At 39.5% G+C, this 22,283-nt stretch overlaps 1 protein-coding gene across 5 annotated transcripts in view; it reads right to left on the minus strand.

Annotated features, from left to right (window-relative positions):
• KIF13A (kinesin family member 13A) overlaps positions 1–22,283 on the minus strand; it is a 298,880-nt gene that overhangs the window by 92,979 nt on the left and 183,618 nt on the right. For all 5 annotated transcript variants that reach the window (XM_082258194.1, XM_082258191.1, XM_082258190.1 and 2 more), the window contains exons 9-14: positions 21,054–21,166; positions 19,710–19,821; positions 13,801–14,013; positions 13,250–13,360; positions 8,283–8,417; positions 1,245–1,375 (exon numbers count right to left, since the gene is read on the minus strand). In XM_082258194.1, the coding sequence (XP_082114320.1) occupies positions 1,245–1,375; positions 8,283–8,417; positions 13,250–13,360; positions 13,801–14,013; positions 19,710–19,821; positions 21,054–21,166 (815 nt within the window). The remainder of the gene's footprint in view (positions 1–1,244; positions 1,376–8,282; positions 8,418–13,249; positions 13,361–13,800; positions 14,014–19,709; positions 19,822–21,053; positions 21,167–22,283) is intronic.

Raw genomic sequence — 22,283 nt, forward strand, 5'->3', positions numbered from 1 at the left:
CCTCAAGGCTAGTTCAGACTACATGGAGCTAATGGCGGCTGTGGCTGTTTTGAACAAACATTGATACTATATAAAAGACAGGTATGATTTCATTATGCTAATACTTACTCCCTCTCTTGGTTCCTCAACACAGTATCTGCTAAACCTGGACAGGGGAGGAACACATACAAACATATATATATATATATTATATAAACATATATATAATTTTCACCTCTTTGCTAATGCTTGTTTTCACTCTGCAAATCTGCACCCTAGGGGCAACAGAGTGGAATATACTTACTCACCTTCATGGTCTGTTTAGCTGACGGATAAGTTTACCTTTTTTCTACCTATATATTATCTATTTTCTTTTTATAGAAGATACATCTGGCCGTTGGTCACACAGGCGGTTTTTCCGCTGTCGGGTCCTTGTGACTGTAGCTCTGCTCTTCCTGGGTCATGCTGGTTCACCCCTACATTGGGTCCCTAACCATGCATATCCATACGGCAATATCTATCCTGTATACAGCTCTGATGTACAATGTAGTTGTTGAATTTTGTAAGTACATTACAGCCTATTTTATGATTTGTACTAATGTGATATTATTATATCCCCATGACATATTTACTGTATAATAAGAATGAGATATTATTATTTTGTTACTAATAGCACATGTTTGTGTTCTAGAATATACCAGTACCCACTGTGTCACCTCTGAAGAAGGACTTCACAGTAATAGTCCGAAACATTTTAGGTGTTTTTACATAAAGTATGGCAGCCAGCCCAGTGATGACTATAGGCAGCCGCACAGCTTCCATACCTTTCTACCTTCTAAATGGATGTATCTTCCTTCTAAATAGATGTAATATTTGTTTATTTTTCTACCTTTCTTCTTACAATTGTACAATAAAAATACTTTTTTACTACATTGGTCTTGCTTTAAAGTCTATGAAGGGTGTTGATGCAGTTTTCTGCTCACAATTGTGTTCTCTAATTATTTTTGGGCTAGACAGACCTCTCTTTCCCACACACACCAATACCTCATTTATAATGATAGCTACTAGAATATTCACTTTGTGTTCTCCTGGCTGGGATAGTTTACAAAGATGACTGATGCAGAACAGGGGTGTGTAGGATAGAGGTCCTAAAATGGAAACAAACAGGCCAGACTCCCACCTGAGAGCAAGACCAACTAGGGTTAGTCTAGAAAGATAGTTACATTCCCTGGACCCTGCCCTATGGAAGCTTTTTTTCAACTTACCGTGCATTTTCTTTTGGTGTTAAAGAAATCTCCCCATCGGTGGCAATATCGATCACACAGTGCTCAGGTTGAATCCCAATGCCAAAAAGCTGTATGTCCTGAGAAGTGTCCGCACCCACCTTCGTGTGGTCCTGTTGTAGACAGCCATAAGGCAATTAAATTGTATCCACACAGTTATCACCCAATTGTACTAAGCGAAGTACTATTCAACTGTGCACTGAATTCTGCAAACAGAACATAAGTGGTGGCATCACTGAGCTTGTGCTGCACCAAACTGTGTAAATGAAAAATATACCTCTTTCTTCTGTCTTAGATATTTATCCTTGTGTTACACATCAATGTGTTGTCCCTTTGTGAAAAAAAGCTGATAAAAGTGACAAAACACAAAAACAGTGAAGTGGATCTGAAACAATATGAGCAAAGGAAAACAATAGGGCATTTTATACAATCTATTAATCAAATTAACTGCCATACTGAACAGATCCATTTCTCCAAACAGATTCAAGAGGCCCTAAACCCAGCCATAGACGGTTCAAATCTCGGCCGGTTCAGCAGGACCAGCTGAGAGTCAAACCATCTATGGGCAGCATGTCAGATTTTTCATGTGATTATTGCTAGCAGCTAAAGCTACTAGCAATAATCACTATGTGTTCTCCGCAGGAGGGATTCCCACTAACTGTTGATAGGGGAATCAAATGATTTTAATGAATGCAACCCATGGTTGCAAGAAAGAATATTGCACCATCTATGGCCAGCCTAAAAGTTAACATTGTGGTTGATAAGAAGATTGTAAGATAGAATAAAATGGTTTATCTTTCTTTAGATGAAAGGGTTGATGAATAGGTTTAGGGTCTTGTACTAAGTTAACGTAAAGGCAAAACCTTATTGTTTTGAAAAGAGTGGAAAATGGTTATTTTTTTCTGTTTTTCTGTGTCCCCATCAGGAAGGTTTCTTTTGACTTTCTATCCCAGTGACACAGTAGGATGTAGGAGAAGATCTCTTCAAAGTGAGAGGATACCTCCTCTTAAAAAAAACACCATTAGAAGAGCCTTCACATTGAAAACTTTTCCTTCTCTTCCTCTTCCTGTGACAATTCAAAACATTTGGATTTTCCATTATTTTCTGTACAGGAGACAATGATTACCAGGAGCAATAGTAAGGGAACACAGACACCAATAAAAATTTGACAGGGGTTTAAACCTTCCCCATTCTACCCAAAAAATTAGATATATCTGTATATACATCAGGTAAAACAAGTATTGAACACGTCACCATTTTTCTAGGTAAATATATTTCTAAAGGTGCTACTGACATGAGTTTGTCACTACATGTCGCTAACAACCCATGCAATCCATACATACAAAGCAACCAAAACAAATACGTTCAAAAATTAAATTGAATGGAATATGGAGTGACACAGGGAAAAAGTATTGAACACGCTAACTGAAGTTTCTTTAATAGTTTGTACAAAATCCTTTGTTGGTAATAACAGCTTTAAGACACCTCCTGTATGGAGAAACTAGTCGCATGCATTGCTCAGGTGTGATTTTGGCCCATTCTTTCACACAGTCTTCAAATCTTGAATGTTCCATGGGCTTCTTCTATGAACTCAGGTCTTTAGTTCTTTCCATAGATTTTTTATTGAATTCAAGTTTGATTGGCTGGACCATTCTAGCAGCTATATTTTCTTTATTTGAAACCAATTGAGAGTTTCCTTGGCTTTGTGTTTAGAAATATTGGGGTTGATTTACTAAAGACAAATATACTGTGCTGCACTTGCCGTACCCTTGGAAGTGCACTTCAAATGCACTGCAAGTGCAGTAGCTCTAGATCTGAGAGGAAGCTCTGAAATGAGGGGAAGCTCTGCTGATTTCTATCATCCAATCATGTGCAAGAAAAAATGCAGTTTTTTATTTTTCTTGCATGTCCCCCTCAGAACTAGAGCAACTGCATTTGCAGTGCACAGACTATTTACCTTTAGTAAATCAACTCTATTGTCTTACTGAAATGTCCACCCTTGTTTCATCTTCATCATCCTGGTAGATAGCAGAAGATTTTTATCAAGAATGCTTTGGTACATTTTTCCATTCATCCTTCCTTCAATGACATGAAGTTTGCCAGTACCGTATGGTAAAAAACAGCCCCACACCATGATGTTCCCAACCCCAAACTTCAGTGTTGGTATGGTGTTTTTTGGGGTGATGCGCAGTGCCATTTGACCTCCAAACATGGTGTGTATTATGGCATCCAAAGAGTTCAATTTTGGTCTCATCTGACCAGACTATATTCTCCCAGTATTTCACAGGCTTGTCTAAATGTTGCGCAGCAAACTTTAAACAAGCCTTAACATGCTTTTTCTTCAGTAATGGAGTCTTGGGTGGTGAGTGTGCATACAGGCCATGGTAGCTGAGTGCATTATTTGTTTTCTTTAAAGCAATTGTACCTGCTAATTCTAGATCTTTCTGAAGCTTTCCACAAGTGCTCCTTGGCTTTTGGACAACTATTTTGATAGTTATAGAAATCTTGTGAGGAGCACAAGGTCATGGCCGGTTTATGATAGAATTATGTTCTTTCCACTTCTGGATCTGGCCACAACAGTGCTCACTGGAACATTCAGAAGTTTAGAAATCCTTCTGTAACCAATGTCATCAGTATGTTTTGCAACAATAAGGCTTTAAAGGTCTTGAGAGAACTCTTTTCTTTTACCCATCCTGAGCTGTTTCCTGTGTGACACCTTGGTAATGAGACACCTTTTGATAGGCCATCAGTTGAGACTAAACCAGCTGATATTAATTTGCACTGACAAGGGGCATGATTGCTTTCTAATTACTGATAGATTTCAGCTGGTGCCTTGGCTTTCCATGCCTTTTTGCACCTCCCTTTCCTCATGTATTTAATACTTTTTCGCTGTGCCATTCAATTTTTTTTACACATACCTAATTTCTGAACTTTTTTGTTTTGGTTTCTTTGTATCTATGAATTGCATGGTTTGTTACCGACATGTGGTGAACATTTCATGTCAGCAGCACCTTTAGAAATATATTCACCTAGAAAAATGGTGACGTGTCTAATACTTACTTTACCTGTTGTGCATATATATATATATATATATATATATTATATATATATATATATATATATATATATATATATATATATATATTATATATATATATATGAACATTTTTTTCTGGAAAAAGCTGTTCATTTAGGGATATAAGGGGGTTGAGTCACTGTCTCATTCTCTTGTGTATGAACAAATTTTAGCTTGAATAATGGAGTTGTGTAAATAAAGGTTTTTTACATCTCATAGGGAAAATGTGTAAAGGGATCAAGAGTCCACCTGTTGGCTGCCCATTAAAATGTAGTATATTCATATAAAATTTGTATTTACTTAACTAAAATTGGCGCTGTGTTTTTGGATTCGAACACCAATAATGAAAGAGAACATACAAGAGAAACCACAAAATAGTTTCTTTAAAGTGAACATGTGCACAGATTATGCACACTACAGTATTTATATATTTTAGATAAGCAGTAAAAGCACCTTAAAACAGTCCCTCACTTATCTCTGTATCTAAAAGTATTGTGAAGAAGTTCATTTTCAAAGTTCACAATGCAGGCAACAAAATCCGACTACTTTCTTTTGTACCAGAATCCTGGCAGATTGTTTCTAAGGGCCACCATACAATCTTTGTACATCTAAAGTGATACTAAATCCTAGGTGTTTTCTATCCTAATGCGCCAATGGTGGCACGCAGCACTGGTTGGGGGCATGCATGCGTGGATGTCTCCTTATCAGCCAGCTACGTTGACACCCACAAACAAGTAATGGGGAGCAGAAGCTTGGGGACCAGTCGGAAGAAACATCATATAATGCAGGTATGGACCTTCTCTTAAAAAAGGGGTTAATATGACTTTAACATTAGATTGCTAACTTTATAATATGAGGACCTGCTAAATCTATCAAATCAGTTTGCATCCAGTTAGGCATGACCTTGCACTACATAGTTGTTGGTAGAAATAAAAGAGACTGTACAGTCAGATTGTATACTGGGCATAGTGAGCTTTATTCTGACTCTAGAGTCTTTGTTGCGATTTTGAAAAACCATGACTTCACATTAAAAGCGGTTACAGAGGTCAGGGATGACTTTTTGTTTTAAAGCTGTTTTACCATTTTGAAGATCAGTAAATAGAATAATGTCCATAATCTGGACACAGGTGCACTTTAAATACATTGTAAGAAATCTGCTCCAACAATACCCTTACATGTGATGAATGACTAATTATTTCCAAACAGCTTTAGAACTCTGAACTATTTTAATTATGATTTTAATAAGCATCAGTGTTTTGTGAGATACCATGGTTTCAACATACAGGAGCTGAGTAATCCATGGTTGCTAACTGTTTAGCAGAAAACAAAAAATAATAAGAAATCTTTGCTATAAACTATGCCCCAGTTCAGCCTAAATAGACTAAAAATTTAGTGTGGGAATTCCTGAACAACAGAGCCAAAACTGACAGTTCACCTGCTTTCACTAAAGCAGTAGGGTAGTAATAGAAAAATGCACAAGCATTAAGCCCCTTCAACATGGAGCAGACTCCTCTTCATTCTCGCAGGATATCTGAGAACAGATCCCCCCCTGATCAGAGCTGAACAGGATGGATGTCAGCTCTATGGGCAGCTGGGTCTAAACTGACTCGGCTGTCCATTCACATTAGGCTAGCTCTGATGCCATAAAATATTTATTCCAGGCTGGGACATACCTAGAGGAATGTCCATAGGGCTCCATGGACCTTCCGATCAGGTCCGCCTGAAAAACTGACAAGTGGACCTGATTTAAATGCCCAAGTGAAAAGGGCCTTTTGCCTGTGTACAAATGGTCTAGTTATTTAAATATTTACATCAAATCAAATGTGATCTTTATTCAGTTCTGTAACTATGCACATCTCAGGCATTCCCGTAATGCACAAAAAAGTGCATCCCCTTTGCAGACACTCCAACCTACCTTGATAACATGTGCTACCATGCATTTTGATGCAGTTCTATACATAAAGAGGATAATGTACTTCTTTCGTGTAATTTTATTTGTGTAGGGTAGCCCATTGAAATAGTACACAAAAACCTGCATGCACCATCACACCTGCGTAGGTGTAAATGAAGCCTTTATGCCATTTAAAAAATTACTCTGAACACAAACTAATTCATACACTGGCCAGTGAAATAGTTAATCAGCAGAATGACATGTTGGCACAGAGGCCTCTAAAACCTATTCCTCAGAGTAAAAAAATAGTGATTGGGCAAGTTTTTCTAATCTGTTTGAAGGCTATTGCCTTAGACGAGCCTGGTTTAGCAGGGTCTGCAACTGTTTTTACTGTTTTTCAGGCTTTAAGGGGAGCCGTACTATGGTCAATGGGAGTACAAAAATTACATAGTGTCTGTGGTCAGTAGGAGGAGGAATTGTGCCCCATAATGGGTATTAGTCATAGGAATAATGCCCTTTTGTTGGTGTCAGTGGGAGAAACAATGCCCCATCATTGGTGTCAGCAGAAGGAATAGTGCCCCATCGTTGATGTCAGAGGAAGGAATAGTGCCCCATTGTTGTTGTCAGTGGAAGGAATAGTGCCCCATCATCAGTACCAGTGGGAAGAATAGTGCCCCAACATCAGTATAAGTGGGAGGAATAGTGCCCCATCATTGATGTCAGTGGGAGGAATAGTGCCTCATCCTTGGTGTCAGTGAAAGAAATAGTGCCCCATCATTGGTGTCAGTGGAAGAAATAGTGCCCCATCCTTGGTGTCACTGGAAGGATCAGTGCCCCATCGCTTGTGTCAGTGGAAGGAATTGTGCCCCATTGTTGGTGTCTGTGGGAGGAATAGTGCCCCATCGTCTGTACTAGTGGGAGGAATAGTTCCCAGGGGCTGGATAAAGACATGCAAAAGGCGGCATTCTGGCCCGCGGGCTGCAGTTTGGAGACCACTTCTCTATAAGTTCATGATGATGTGGTCGCTAATGATCACATTTAAAAAGACAGTAAAATTATAGTAAAGAGAGATACATTTATCATTTTCAAAAGAAACCCCTGATGACAAAGTGTGAATGCTGCCATTGCTGACCTTGCCTGTCGGAAAAAAAGAATTATGATATTGCCCTGACTTTAAAGCAGAACTTTACGAATAACAACTTGGTAAAAATATTGTTCTTTAGCAAGGAACATACATTCCAAATTAATAATTATGCTGCTAAAACTGGTGCGTGCTGTAAATTGTTCCTATTTCTTCTTGCTGAAGACTGCCATTTTGCTGAACCCCAGAGCCACTTAGCAGCAGTAAATCTTTAGGCTGTCAGCAGATCCTCCTCTACATTTTCGGCACAGTGAGAAACTATAGAGAGCAACTGAGGATGAGCAGAGCAGGTTGAAACCTGGAATTACTAGATTTTAAACAGTATAGGCACTTATTTTTAAAGTTTTACATAGCTATACCTGCAAAAGTGGTCAGCCTTAAGTGATCTAGCAGAACATAATTTTCTGACTTCCGCTCTAATAATGTGGGTCATTGACTTGGAACCAATATACAGATTAGGAGTTTTGACTTCAATGATTGCATACCTGTTCAAGGGTCAATGACGCAAAGTACAAAAGCCAGAGAGAGTAATGGCTTATGACAAAGGCCAAGTGCAGCATGCTTTCAGGTACATTGAGTTTGCTTTGAGAACAGGTTATGGTGCTTCTGAGATCTTTTATGAGCTCTTCTGACCTTCTTCTGGCCAGCATACGACTCCTAAGCTGCTACAAGCAGCTTTTGTATTCCCACTGACTTGTATGGGAGAAAAGCAGTTGTGACACAAACAAAAGCCCAGATATACAGGCCCTGTAAGGCAACTGCAATTTTTGGAAGGAGGTCAAATCTCCTCCGAACAGATTTCCTTTGAACTAAATTGACCTTAGCAATTGATATAATATTTCCAGAATACAAGTCACCATAACAAACATAAATTTCATTGAAAGCATTTATTCTTTCATAATTTGATCTTACCTTTAAATAATAAACCAGCAGTTCATTAAGTGCGGGATCAGCATTGAGGTTCACCAGGTAACATTTGTCATCGCCAACTTTAATACCCGAAGACTGCAGAGAAATCCCCATGCTTTCCAGCTGCTTCTGCCTTTCCTGTGAATATATAAATGACCAGGGTTCAACCCAGAATTCAGTACATTTATATCTCTAATTGCTATGACTATATAACAAGTAATATTGAGAGATGTGAGGGATTTTGCATTCTGCCCTCCACAACTTCAGGTTCAATGAAGTTTACAACTGGTTAATGGGGATCCCATGGAATGCACCTGGATATATGTATATTATGTGCCACAGAGACAACTTTTTAGTCCCGAGGTAATTTTTAAGGCCATATTCTTTAGCAGTGATGGCGAATCTTGGCACCCCAGATGTTTTGGAACTACATTTTGCATAATGCTCTACTACACTGCAGTGTGCATGAGCATCATGGGAAATGTAGTTCCAAAACATCTGGGGTGCAAAGGTTCGCCATCACTGTTTTATAGTATGTATCAGCTATCCTTGTAACGGTCCATCTATTCCCATTTTTCTTTGTCAATACAGTCTGCCCATATTTGTCCCCTGTGACCCTTTACATATTACAGTTTTCTGTCTGACACACCTGCAAATTTAAAACTAACTGGTTGTCCTTTCTGAAATGCTGATGTGTGATCTTTTAAAGCAACAACATGAGGCAACTAACAAAAGTATTAACACTCGTTTTTAGAAATTTGAATCTCTTTTGGGATTGGGTATGAGCGATTTCATACTAAATATCCAGTTTTACATGTAGTTTTCGATTATTTTGTTTACTCTTTATCAGTGGCGTAGCGTGGGGTGTGCAGGGGGGGCCGGCCGCACCAGGCGCAACATCTGGGGGGGGCGCATGATCCACTCGGCGCTCCGCAGTGTCATGTCAGTTCAGTTGTCACTCACACTGTCTTAGGCTGGCTGCCGCCGCCCGCTCGCACTCGCAGCTCTCTGCCCTGGCTCACTCACTCTCTCACTGCAGTCACAGTGCTGGCTGTGGCTGTGCAGCTCGGCTCCCGAATCCGATCCGAGGCGCCGGGTCACCCCGGGGCGGGAGGGGGGGCGGTGTTTGGAGAGACAGTTCCTGCACGCCTGGCCTATCTGGGGGAGGGACTAACCCCTGCAGCGGCTGCCCAGCGCAGCGCTGAGCACGGGAGAGAACCACCAGGCCAGGCAGCAGCAGAAGAACCTGGCAGCGGTGGCAGATGAGAGGCCAGAGAGGAGAGAGCCAGTGGAGACAACGGTCAGACGGTACTGCAGGAGGAAATCCTAGGGGGACTTGAGGAGAAAAACTAGCCTGCTGTGATCGGGTCTGGGACAGGTGAAAAAAAAAGGTAGGAGTGTGTGAGAAGAACACTGAAAAACTGAAAAGATCTATCCCCCCTTACAGCAGGCCAGGGTGAGGTTAGGTCACTCTGGGGTCCCCCATATAGATCCCCCCCCCCTACAGCAGGCCAGGGTCCGGACCTCACCTCACCCTGGCCTGCTGTAAGGGGGGAGATCTATATGGGGAACCTGCCCTGGCCTGCTCTAAAGGGGGATCTATAGGGACCCTGCTCTAAAGGAGATCTGTGCCATAGATCCCCCTTTAGAGCAGAATCCACATACATCCCCTTTAGAGGAGGCCAGGGTCCCCATAGATCCCCTTTAGAGCAGGCCAGGGTCCCCATAGATCCCCCTTTAGAGCAGGGTCCCCATAGATCCCCTTTAGAGGAGGCCAGGGTCCCCATAGATCCCCTTTAGAGCAGGCCAGGGTCCCCATAGATCCCCCTTTAGAGCAGGGTCCCCATAGATTCCCCACTTTAGAGAAATGTCCCCATAGATTATATGGAGACCATTCTCTAAAGGGGGATCTATGGGGTCCCTGCTCTAAAAGGTGATCTATGGGGACCCTGCTCTAAAGGGGCATCTATGGGGACCCTGGCCTGCTCTATAGGGGATCTATGGGGGACCCTGCTGTAAAGGGGGATCTATGGGGGACCCTGCTCTAAAGGGGATCTATGGGGACCCTGCTCTAAATGGGATCTATGGTATACATTGATAATTGTTTAATTAAAAATGTTTTAATACCGCTTAAATGTTTGTTTACATTTATTTATAAAAGTGTGTGTGTATATATTCATATATATATATATATATATATATATATACACATGCACATGTGGTTGAGGTGCACACCCTAATGCCATAGGCTGCGCACGCCTATGCACTCTGTCTGACTCTGACATAACAGTTCGCTCAGTCAGTTTAGCAGCGAGTGAGCAGAGTCAGCAGTCTGGCGCTGTCACAGATTTCGCTCCTCCTAGCCAATCAGGAAGCAGGATCCGCTTCCTCATTGGCCGAGCTGCCGAGCAGGAGGCGGGAGGACTCGAGGAGACGCGGGGAACTGAGGAGAAGCCGCCGCTGCAGGTAAGTCTCTCTGCATTGAAAGGGGGCATGCTGCTCTCTCTGCATTGAAAGGGGGCACGCTGGACACTTAGCAGGGCAACTAATCTAGTGGAAGAGACTCGAGTGCTAAAATCCACAGGTTAGGGGGCGCAAATTACTTGCCTTGCCCCGGGTGCTCACAACCCACGCTACGCCACTGCTCTTTATACATCAGTCTTCTATAATAATATTAACCACTTTCCGACACATGCATGTTAACATTTTTTATTTTTTGCTAGAAACCAAACAAAATATTTTTTTTTAAAAAAGTAGAGACCCTAAATAATAAAAATGTTGATTGCTGCAATTTTTTATGCCGAACAATATTATCGCAGCCATTTTTAAAACACAATTTTTCAGGAAAAAATACCCTTTAATGAATTTTAGGGCACATAAACACAATATAATATCCAATTTTAGGTAAAAATATAAAAGATGATGATGCGAGTAATAAGATACCTAACATGTTACGCTTTAAATTGCGCACACCTGCGGAATGGCAACAAACTACAGTACATTCAACTATCCATAGGCAACGCTTTAAAAGCCTTTAACCCCGGTTCACACTGCTGTGACATGTCATGCGACTTAAGAGTTTAAGGTCGCATGACAAGTCACGCCCCATTACCAGCATTGGAACCATTCTAATTGGTCTCAAGTCGCTCCGACTTAGAAAAAGGTTTCTCCACTACTTTTGGTGCGACTTCAACATGACTTGCATTGACTTCTGTTAAAGAAGTCAAATGCAGGGCATGATGAAGTCATGAAGGGATGCCGGATTCAAAGTCGCGCAACTTTGAATCCACGGCAGTGTGAACTGGGGTGCACAGCTTACTAGTTTACAGTTAAACAGGAGGCCTGGCACTAGAATTTAGTGATCGACCGATATCATTCTTTTCATTGCCGATACCGATATTTTGGTCATCGCGTATCGGCCGATATGGGCCAATATTTTCGTACATTTTAAAAAATGTTTTTGTTTTTTTTGCAGGTACTCTTGTGGAGGGATCTGGGGGTCTAAAAGGCCCCAAACCCCTCCTCTGCACTTAAAAGCATTCAAAACGCCAAGTTTGGCTGTTTTGAATGCTGTAATTTTTTTTAATCTGGCGCCAGTACCTGGAAGTGATGTCATGACATCACTTCCGGGTTTTTGCATGGAGACCCCATCAGAGCCAAAGGCGGCTTTGATCGGGTCTTTGGCGGCCGTGCAAGCTGGTTGCCCGGGTCTCCAAGTGGGACGGGAGACCCGGCGAGCCGCAGAAGGCGGCGGGACGTCTCCTCCCGCTCCTTGTAATAACAGCCCAGCGGCTTCTCAGCCGCACCGATTGTCATTACAAGACAGTCGACCATCGGCTATGGACACCGGGGTGATGTCTCTAGCTGCAGGCATCACTCCGGTACAAGCACTTTCCTGAAATATCAGCAATATCAGTAACCTCCAGGGCCGATTCAGGTATATCAGGGAAAGTGCATATAGGGCGGCACAGTGGTGTAGTGGTTAGCACTTTCACCTAGCAGCAAGAGGGTCGCTGGTTCGAATCCCAACCACGACACTCCCTGCCTGGAGTTTGCATGTTCTCCCTGTGCCTGCGTGGGTTTCCTCTGGGTACTCCGGTTTCCTCTGGGTACTCCGGTTTCCTCCCACACTCCAAAGACATGCTGGTAGGTTAATTGGATCCTGTATAAAAAAAAAAAAAATTGGCCCTACTATGTATGTATGAATGTGAGTTAGGGACCTTAGATTGTACGCTCCTTGAGGGTAGGGACTGATGTGAATGTGCAATGTGTATGTAAAGCGCTGCGTAAATTGACAGCGCTATATAAGTACCTGAAATAAAATAAATAAATAAATATAGGCCCCCGATATATCGGCTTTGCCGATAATCGGTCAATCCCTACTAGAATTATTACTCTCACTCTGATGTCCACAATGTTACCTCCTTTGCATGTGCATGTGGGAGCTATGTATGGGTTTGTATTTGCTTTAAAAAAAAGATTTCGAACGTTATTTTTTTATTAACTTCTTTTGAAACTGTCTCTACGTTTTTTGTGAGAAACAGGATTGCTATCACAAGAGTTGAAAAACATCCCTTGTGATAGCATGGCCATTGACAGATATTCTTTACTGTGAGATCTGTACATGTTGGGGTGATCACTGTCACTGAAACTGAAAGAAAAGCAACACTTTGATCTGTCACAAGAATGGGGATTAAAGGGAAATCTTCAAATGGGGACACTTGTCTCAGACTCAGTGACAGCTGTCTAAGAAGGGGCTTCCTCACTTTGAGGCTGGGTTCACACTTGATTCGCATACAGCTCACAGCAGGGGTCCGGCGCACCTATTCTGACATCAGCAACACAGCTAAAGCTTTTGAAGTCTACCCAGCAGATACAAGATAAATATGGATGCAAGCAGGCATGACAAAGAAGTAAATCATTTCTTGTTTTGTAAGCACTATAACTGCTACAAGACCAATATGTGATACCTGGGCAATAGCTTCTGTTTTCCTCAGCTTCTCTTCCCAGGTAATTGTCAGTTCTCTAATTAATTTCTCAGATTCCTCTAATTTTTCTTTCAGTTCAGGTGCTTTCATTGCCTATGCATGGAAAATAAATAGCAGATACATACATATTTAATCACACTTGAAATCAATTGAGCCATCTGTTTCATAACATTTAACACTGCTACATTTTAAGATTTGGTAATAAGGAGTATAATGATATTTAGAAATCAACTGGGGCAAGAAATTCTATTCAAATAAGCTAACAAAACCGACTCCCTCTATGGAAATAACATCAAGTGACAATGTCACGTAATGACTACAACTATCAGTAAAGTATGAAAAGAAAACTAAAATAATCAATAAAACAGGATTATCACTGTATTACAAAATTACATTAGATTAAGGCTGACTTTTTGTTATTATCATATAGTATTTCCACTTTCATATGCACTTGCTTCTATTTTTTTTCTTTTTTTTTAATGTGCGATAACATTTTTTGCCCGGTCTTTTCCCTTTTGTATGTGAGTACTCACCTCTGCCTGTGACAGCTGTTCTTTGAGTTTATCCACCTCTTCTCGTAGTTCTCTGATAACTCTGGCATTAGGATCTTCATTCACCACAGCATGGTTGACTATCCTTTTAGCTCGATCAGCATACCTTAGTGTGGACAGGGTCTCTTCATAGTTATCTGCTGCTGGGCTTATTGTTGCTATCATGGCTGTCTTGCTGTTGCCTCCCAAATTGTCCTTTATGCCAAAGTCAAAGATACAGATTAATTAATTGCAACCAAGTTATGCCATCCATCCAAATTGGCTTCTGTCTGTAAACTATACATTTTCATTCATATTTATAAATTTTATAAAGTTACTTAAATTATAAAATGTTTTACTGAATGCTCTTGTTTATTTGTATGATTCACCTAATGAACAATCAACAATAGCAACATTTAGCAAAATCTAAATTAAACCAACCTCAAAAAGTGGTATTTTAAAAATGTCCTTAAATGTTACTTAGCTTGATACAAACATAAAGCACATGTGATGCATGTCATCCTACTGTACAAAATAGAAATTTACCAGTAAACAATCATTTAATGCCGTAAGTGTATATGGACCAGACTCTAGTTTGAACTCATTACTGGCTTCTAAATTCTACATTATATGAACATGAACTCGAAGACAGCCAACTAAGAATGAACAGACAGCTGAAATAAGAGTATTGAATGCCCTGCATGTATGCTATTGGATGACACAATTATTACACATTATTTTTGGCTTCTACACAGTGACACAATTTTCCATCTCTGACTCTGTTCCGTTCTGTTACGTATATATAACGTTATATAACAGTTGGTGATACGAAAAATAGGAAGCAAGCCCAATGACACACAGGGAGAAACTGGTATGTAAACAGTGTTTTTGATGAGTAAAGAATATTATTTGTTATCATTGTCATTAACATGTTATCAATTCCTTGTGTGTAGTTTTCATATTGTCATCACACAACCAAAACAAACTCCAATTGGTATTATTTTCCCAGGTAAATCAGAACTCCGGTACGGAGGTGAATGCATATATACTGATCTGACAAAAACATCACCTATCGCTCATAATCCATGAATAACATATAATCCATAAATAACAGAAAGTAAAAAGTAAACTTGCAATATTACGAGAAAAAAAAGGAGCAGAGACCCCCAGGGTTTTTTTTTTTAGCATCAGCAATTATAAATATAACTATAGATGTGTAAAAATTATTAATCTTTATTAGAAAAATGTATTATATAAAAACTTTGTAAATACAAAGGTGTAAAATATGAGCTCTGGTTCCAAAGGCCTTACAATAGAGGTCAAAACGCGTCAGAGTTCTCCTGTTTTGGATGTGAGGATCTTGTGTCACTGTCCTTTGCTTGTAGCAATGTGTCATAATTAAGCCTTTGTAACCAGAGCTCATATTTTACACTTTTGTATTTACAAAGTTTTTATATAATACATTTTCTTATAAAGATTAATATTTTTTACACATTTATAGTTATATTTGTGATTGCTGCTAAAAAAAACCCTGGTGGGGGGTCTCTTCTTTTTTTTCTCATGACATATTGGGGTGTGCAGCCTCTCCACTATACGTGTTGTTTTTGTTAACTTGCAATATTACAATTCTTTTCAGTTTGTTTTTTTTTTTTAGTTTTGGATTTTAAGAAAATGGGAATACAAAGTCATTGCAATAGTACATGTTGCAATTAGGGAAAAAGGGAAAAATAAATTAGTACATTTACATTTGACAAACAGATGTTTGTCTATGGAAGACACTGAATAGAGTATTAAAACTGCAAGAGTATACTTAGTATACTTTAGGAAACTCTATGTCCAGGCTATTGTGTCTGGCAATTTGTCCTAAATATTACAAACATTCATTTTATTGAATGTAAACAAAAATGTACTAACAATCCAACATAGAACAGTAATAGAACAGAGAATGGATTTATTGTTCATGGTAAATGAAGGAGAATGGACATTCCCTGAACACATATTTGGGTACATATATTTTAGGTATGATGTACGAAACAGAAAAATCTGAGTTAGGATAGGCCGGCATTAAACCTGAAGGCTTGATGATTTTGGAAGCAAAATGATCAAACCTTCCATTATTTTCAGGGTGTTGAGGATTATTGTTGGGTTCAACATCTAAATGTAGGAAAATCTCTGTTGGCCAACAAGCAGGACCATATCCCAAGGTCCTAGGGATAACTGTATTGGTCATATGCCACCAGGGTCCTCAGTACAAAGATCTCACTCAGAATTTGTGGCCATTCTTCTAATCCCAGTGGGTGGAACTGTCCAGAAACTGCCACTCTGGTGGCTAGAAGGCAATAGAGCAAATTGATGGATATATGTGGTTTAGTTCTAATGGAGTTAAATACCATAAAGCAGCAGTTCCCAGCTTCCTTTCCACTTGTGTACCCCTTGGCAACCCATTTCCATAAATCATAATCACCTAACCCCATCCTAACACTGCTAAAAGTGGCCAAACTAAAATGAATGGGTGGCTGGGCCTCACAGGTAGCCAGACTGCCTGTACCATCGAAGCACGCAACGTTGAGCTGCTCTGCCACCTAGCATGGATAAGGTGGAGAAGAACACCAGTGACCACTGTGATTGTGGGTAGATGGGTAGTCCTGGCAGTGATGTTTAGTCACACTGACTTTTTCTTTCCATATAACCCTAAACATCCTGGCACCTTTCAACGTAGTCCTCCCACCTTGTCATATAGTCAGGTATTTTCCCAGAAGTCCACCCCCACCTTCCTGCACACGACAGCAGAGAGCATTGAAATCCTGTGTAAGAGGAATGTTTCTAAAGGGGAAGGTTCGATGAGGATGGGAGTTTGGTTTGTGGTTTATGTACACCAAGGAAACTCCATAACGGTCTTCACACGTTAGACTGGGTAATTGTGGATTTCAATCTTTGCAGTCTAAAACCATAGTGTAGAATGCGATGGTACATTTAGATTAGGACCAGAATCTTTTGGAAAAGTCAGTTATGGTGGATGTACCCACCCCTGGACCAAAGGTCAGACTGTCAAATAAAGAAGAAAGGGTGCCTAGTCTTTGAAAAGCAGTCTTAGGTATTACAAAATTGTTCCAGATTGTTAGGGGAGGCAAAGATAAATACAACCCCAATTTAAAAAAAAGTTGGGACGCTGTGCATAATCTACATAAAAACAGAATGCAATGATTTCAAAATCTCATAAACCCATATTTTGTTCACAACAGAAAATAGAAAACAAATCAAATGTTAAAACTGAGAAAATTTAACATTTTAAGAAAAAAATAAGGACATTTTGAAATTGATGGCAGCAACATGTCTCAAAAAAGTTTGGACAGGGCAACATAAAGCTGGCAAAGTAAGTGGTACTAACAAAAAAGAACTGGAATAACATTTTGCAGCCAATCAGGTTAATTGGCAACAGGTCAGTAACATGATTGGTTATAAAAAGGGCATTTAAACATTATGTTTTCTTTTTTCTATTGTGAATAAAACATAGGTTTATCAAATTTGCAAATCATTGCATTCTGTTTTTATGCAGATTTTACACAGCATCCCACCTTTTTTAGAATTCCAGCTGTAGAGAAAGGCTTTGTAGTGAGGACACCATGAGGAGTGGATCCACAGAGGTGACAGCAATTCATAGAGGTCATATTTGAATTCTGTGATTTGTTTGTCAGAATGGTTGTAAATCCAATCCATTACATGGTTCAAAAAGACAGCATTGTATTAAAGGGGCTGTAAAGTCAGAAGTTTTTTTTTTATCTTACTGCATTCTATGCAGTAAGATAAAAAGCCTTCTATGTGCAGCAGCCCCCCTAACACTTACCTGAGGTCCCTCTCTGTCCAGCGATGTCCACGAGTGTCTCAACTGTCCGAGATTCCTCCTCCTGATTGCCTGAGACACAGCAACGGCGCATTTGGCTAACCTATCTAGCCCTGTAAAGAAGAAATCGCAATACATATCTTTTTTGAAGGCGTTCTGGTCTGGCCTCACGCTGAGCTGTCAGTGGCGGCTTCGCTAAAGAGGTGGGTGCAGAAAAGGCAGCCGACAATGGAAGCCCCATAGGAACTCTATGGATGATGTCACTTCCCATTCATTTCCCAGCCGTTGTCGGCTGTCTCCTCTGCAGAGCTTCCGCTGGTGGAGACCAGACCAGAGCAGCTTCAAAAAAGGTATGCATAGTGATTTCTTCTTTACAGGGCTAGATAGGTTAGTCTTGGATTGTGGATGCCTGTGGATTTAGAGACTTTAGTGTTAGGGTGGACTTCCACTTTAATAAGTTAGTCAAAGTATAGCTTAGGAAAGAGGTTTTGCAGAAAATACCCATAAGGTTTTGAGAAGTAACATTTCAACTGTTCTAAAACATACAGTCATGACCAAAACTATTGGCACCCCTGCATTTTTGTCAGATAATACACTACTTCGCCCAGAAAATTGTTGCAATTACAAATGTTTAGGCATTCTCGTGTTTATTTCTTTTGTTTGTATTGGTTTGACACAAAAAAGTGTAGAAACAAAAAGCCAAATCTGACACATTCCACGTAAAACTCAAAAAATGAACTGGACAAAATTATTGCCACACTTGATTTAATATTTGGTAGCACACACCTTGGAAAAAATAACTGAAATCAATCACTTCCTGTATCCATCAACGAGTTTCTTATTCCTCTCTCCTGGAATTGTGGCCCACCCTTAATTCGCCAACTGCTCCAGGTTGCTCAGATTGGAAGGGTTCCTTTTCCCAACTGCTGTTTTGAGATCTCTCCACAGGTGCTCTATGGGATTTAGATCTTGACACATTGCTGGCCAGTTCAGTACTCCCCAGCGCTTCGTCTTGAACCATTTCAGGGTGCTTTTTGGCGTGTGCGTTGGGTCATTGTCCTACTGTAAGACCCATGAACTCTGATGGAGACCCAATTTTCTGACACTGGGACCTACATTGCACCCCAGAATTCTTAAATTCTTGGTTAGTCTTTAGATGTCATAATGCCATGCAAAGTCAAGACATCCTGTGCCTAAAGCAGAAAAGCAGCCCTAAAACATCAGTGAATGTTTGACTGTAGGGACTGTATTATTATTTTTTTTTTTAAAGGCCTCATTTCTTTTTATGAAAACAGTAGAATGATGGGCTTTACCAAAAAGCCATAATTTTGCTTCCTCTGTCCACAGCACATTCTCCCAAAAAGATTTTTGGCTTCCTCAGGTAAGTTTTCGAAAACTCTGATACATTTTTCTCTTTCGTCCACGTCCAGGGAAAATAGCTACAGTGCCATGGACACATCTTGACAATGTAATGCACAGTGAACACAAGAACATTAGAATCCCTGGAGATGGACTTGTAACCTTGAGATTGTCCATGCTTTTCCACAAGTTCTCAAATCCTCAGACAATTCTTTGCTGCTCTTTCTCTTCTCCATGCACCGTGTGGCACACAGAGACACACAACAGAAAGATTGAATTCATTTTTAACCATTTTAACTGATTGCCGGTGTGATTTCTTTATTTGCGATACAGGTGCGTTTAAATACAAATTACAGGATCATCACAAACTTGGAATGCAATTATTTCTTACAATTTTTAGAAAATGATAATAATTTTGTACAGTCCATTTTGGGAGTTTTGCTTTTTGTTTCTGTACTATTTTATGTCATACCAATACTAACAAAAGAAATAAACCTAATAATGCCTAAACATCTGTAACTGCAACAATTTTCTGGGTGACGTGGTGCATTATCTGACAGCAATGCAGGGGTGCCAATATTTTTGGCCATGACTGTAATTATCCTATACCACCAAGGTGTAAAATGTTTGTATGATTAAAGGAGTGACACAATCTTTTTCAAGAATATGTGATCCACAATGTAGGAATATATATTGGAACTTGTGTTATTACCTTAAGAAGCCATGTTAGCACAGAATCTCTGTAAGGCACAAATTTGTTCTTCCCTTTCCCTGCAGCTTGATCGGCCAAAGAAGATATAACCAAACCCAAAGTTGTTAGTGACCTGGGTGGACAGATGCACATATGTTAAAATACAGATATATCTAATGCTATGCAGAATTATGGAATTAGAATGTCAGAATCTTCCTTGACAACACCCTGAGATCCCACCTACAGGATTAGGTATGTTATCAGGAATGAAGATCTGAAACCCACATTAGACTTTAGAAATTAATTTTCCAGTAATTTTCCCATTTGACATGAGTTGTCTATGACACACTAAACCAAGAAGGTGGGATTATTTCAGGTTACGGTCTTTGTCAGGAAAAATTAAATAGAAAATGTCATATTAAGTTTACACTTACAGATGAAATCTACTAATCCATTAAAATGTATAATTAAAGCTGAACACCAGGTAGAAATATAAAAACATGTATAAAAAATTATTGAATACATTTTTTATGTGACTAGTGTACCCACCTAAATTTGTCATTAAGCTGACCTAACCCCTAAAGCAACAACAGTCACACTGGGAGAGGTAACATTAAGATTTAGGAAACAGAATGAAAAGACGGGTGGCATCCTCATGGCTGGGTTGTGTTCTTGTCAAAGCTGTTTAAAGTACTTAAAATTTTCATCTGCTTTTAGCATTCAATCTTGGAATGATTTTCAATTAATGTAATTTCCGAAAAAAAATCCACAGTTGCTGTTAGAAATTAATCATTAAAAAAAACAAACATTCTGTGCTACTCCTTTGAATTTTCTTATCACTGCTGTCCAAAACAAATGTCAATTTAACCCCATTAACAATAAGAAAAATCGAACAAGCGTTCTTAAACAAAAAATTTTGAAATAAATTCTACCAGTATTGACCTAGCTTTAATTATGTGGAGCCTTCTAGTGTCAAGATAGTCAAACTGGGCCTGTTCACGGAATCACTGCTGAAGAACTAGCATGTTGTATGTAAATACGGGAAGGCTTTCTTCTCAAAGCCTTTGCATAGTATTTTGCTAATTAGATTCCCATTTATCATATGTGAAGCATATTTACCCATATTGAAAAACTTCAACTCAAAAAAATACTAATGCAAATATAAAGTATCTACTAGTGTGAGGCTCTCACTTTTTTTTTTATTTTTGCAATAATAAAATATCACCTCCTACTCAGCTGTAAGCCATAAAAGATTCTGTGTTTCCACACTCTTGTCTTGCTTCTGAACTTATAGAGGCACAGAATTGCATTAACTGCTTATTAAAAACCTACACAGATATAAAAATCACAGAAAAAGGCTCCTACTTGTTGATGTTGCTTCCTTCCTTGAGACGTTCTCCTGCAGCACCCGTTTTGGAAACTCTCTCGCTGCCAGCCAAATCCACCAAACTCACTTTACTGACTCGCTCTCCAGAATTCTACACATAAGTAAATGAGAACATTCAGTGTAAATATACATGTATTAATATCTAAACTGATTTTTATTTTTCTCCAACAAGACCTGGTAACACCTAAAACAAATCCACTCAAAGCCAGGGTCACACCATCACAGCTGTGCTGGAGGATTTTGGACAACTACTAGCATGGGCACCAACTGACAGTAAACAAGCAGGATTTAAAACCCATCACCATCTACCCAAAATGTTGCTGTCTTTTAAACTTTATTTTAATGGCCAAGTCACACCAGTGCCTTGATCTACATTTTAGCGCAGCTGTAAAACCCAGAACAACGGAAGGACATGTAAAAAACAATAATTTCCAATGTGTCCTATTCACACCTTAACGCTGTGCATGCATATCAATGAAAGTCAAAATGTATGTCATCAGATGTCAGCACGAGTTAAAAAGCGACTAAATGGGTGGAAATATTATTATTATTATTATTTATTATTATAATAGTACATTTATTTTCCATACATTATAGCGAAAGTCAGTGTGAGTTGGCCTTAGGACTTTATACAATTTTGCAGGCATACTCCTACAGCTTTACTGATGCTATTATGACAACCCACGGACACAAAGGGTACATTTGTAAAATATACACTGAGCAGTTCAAAACAGACATTATGGCTTAAATTTGGACATACAGTATAGGGGCCATGATGCACAGGGGACTCAATCCCAGAATTCTCTGGGCATTTCACAATGTGAAGTTTGAGGAGAAAGGGGGGAGGATTACTTCTCCTTCCACCTTCTTCTGACAACGCTTGAACAGATACTATGGGGAATTATCAGACAGGAAAATATTTAACTTTTTTTTTTTTTTTTTAATGTTGTGTGTTTTTTTTGACAATTCTTTTACCTATACCCCTAAAACCCATTCCATCTAAAGCCTGTTAACATCTAGAATGGTACGTTGAGAGGATGACTGCGTGGTCATGCGATGCTGTACCCTAATAAAATGTATGTCCTTTTTTCCCCACAAATAGAGCTTTCTTTTGGTGGTATTTGATCACCTGTGCGATTTTTATTTTTTGCGCTATAAACAAAAAAAGAGCGACAATTCTGACAACAAAACAAGAAAAAAAAAACAAT

Source organism: Pelophylax lessonae (assembly GCF_965119305.1).
Source record: "Pelophylax lessonae genome assembly, chromosome: 5".
Lineage (NCBI taxonomy): Eukaryota > Metazoa > Chordata > Amphibia > Anura > Ranidae > Pelophylax > Pelophylax lessonae.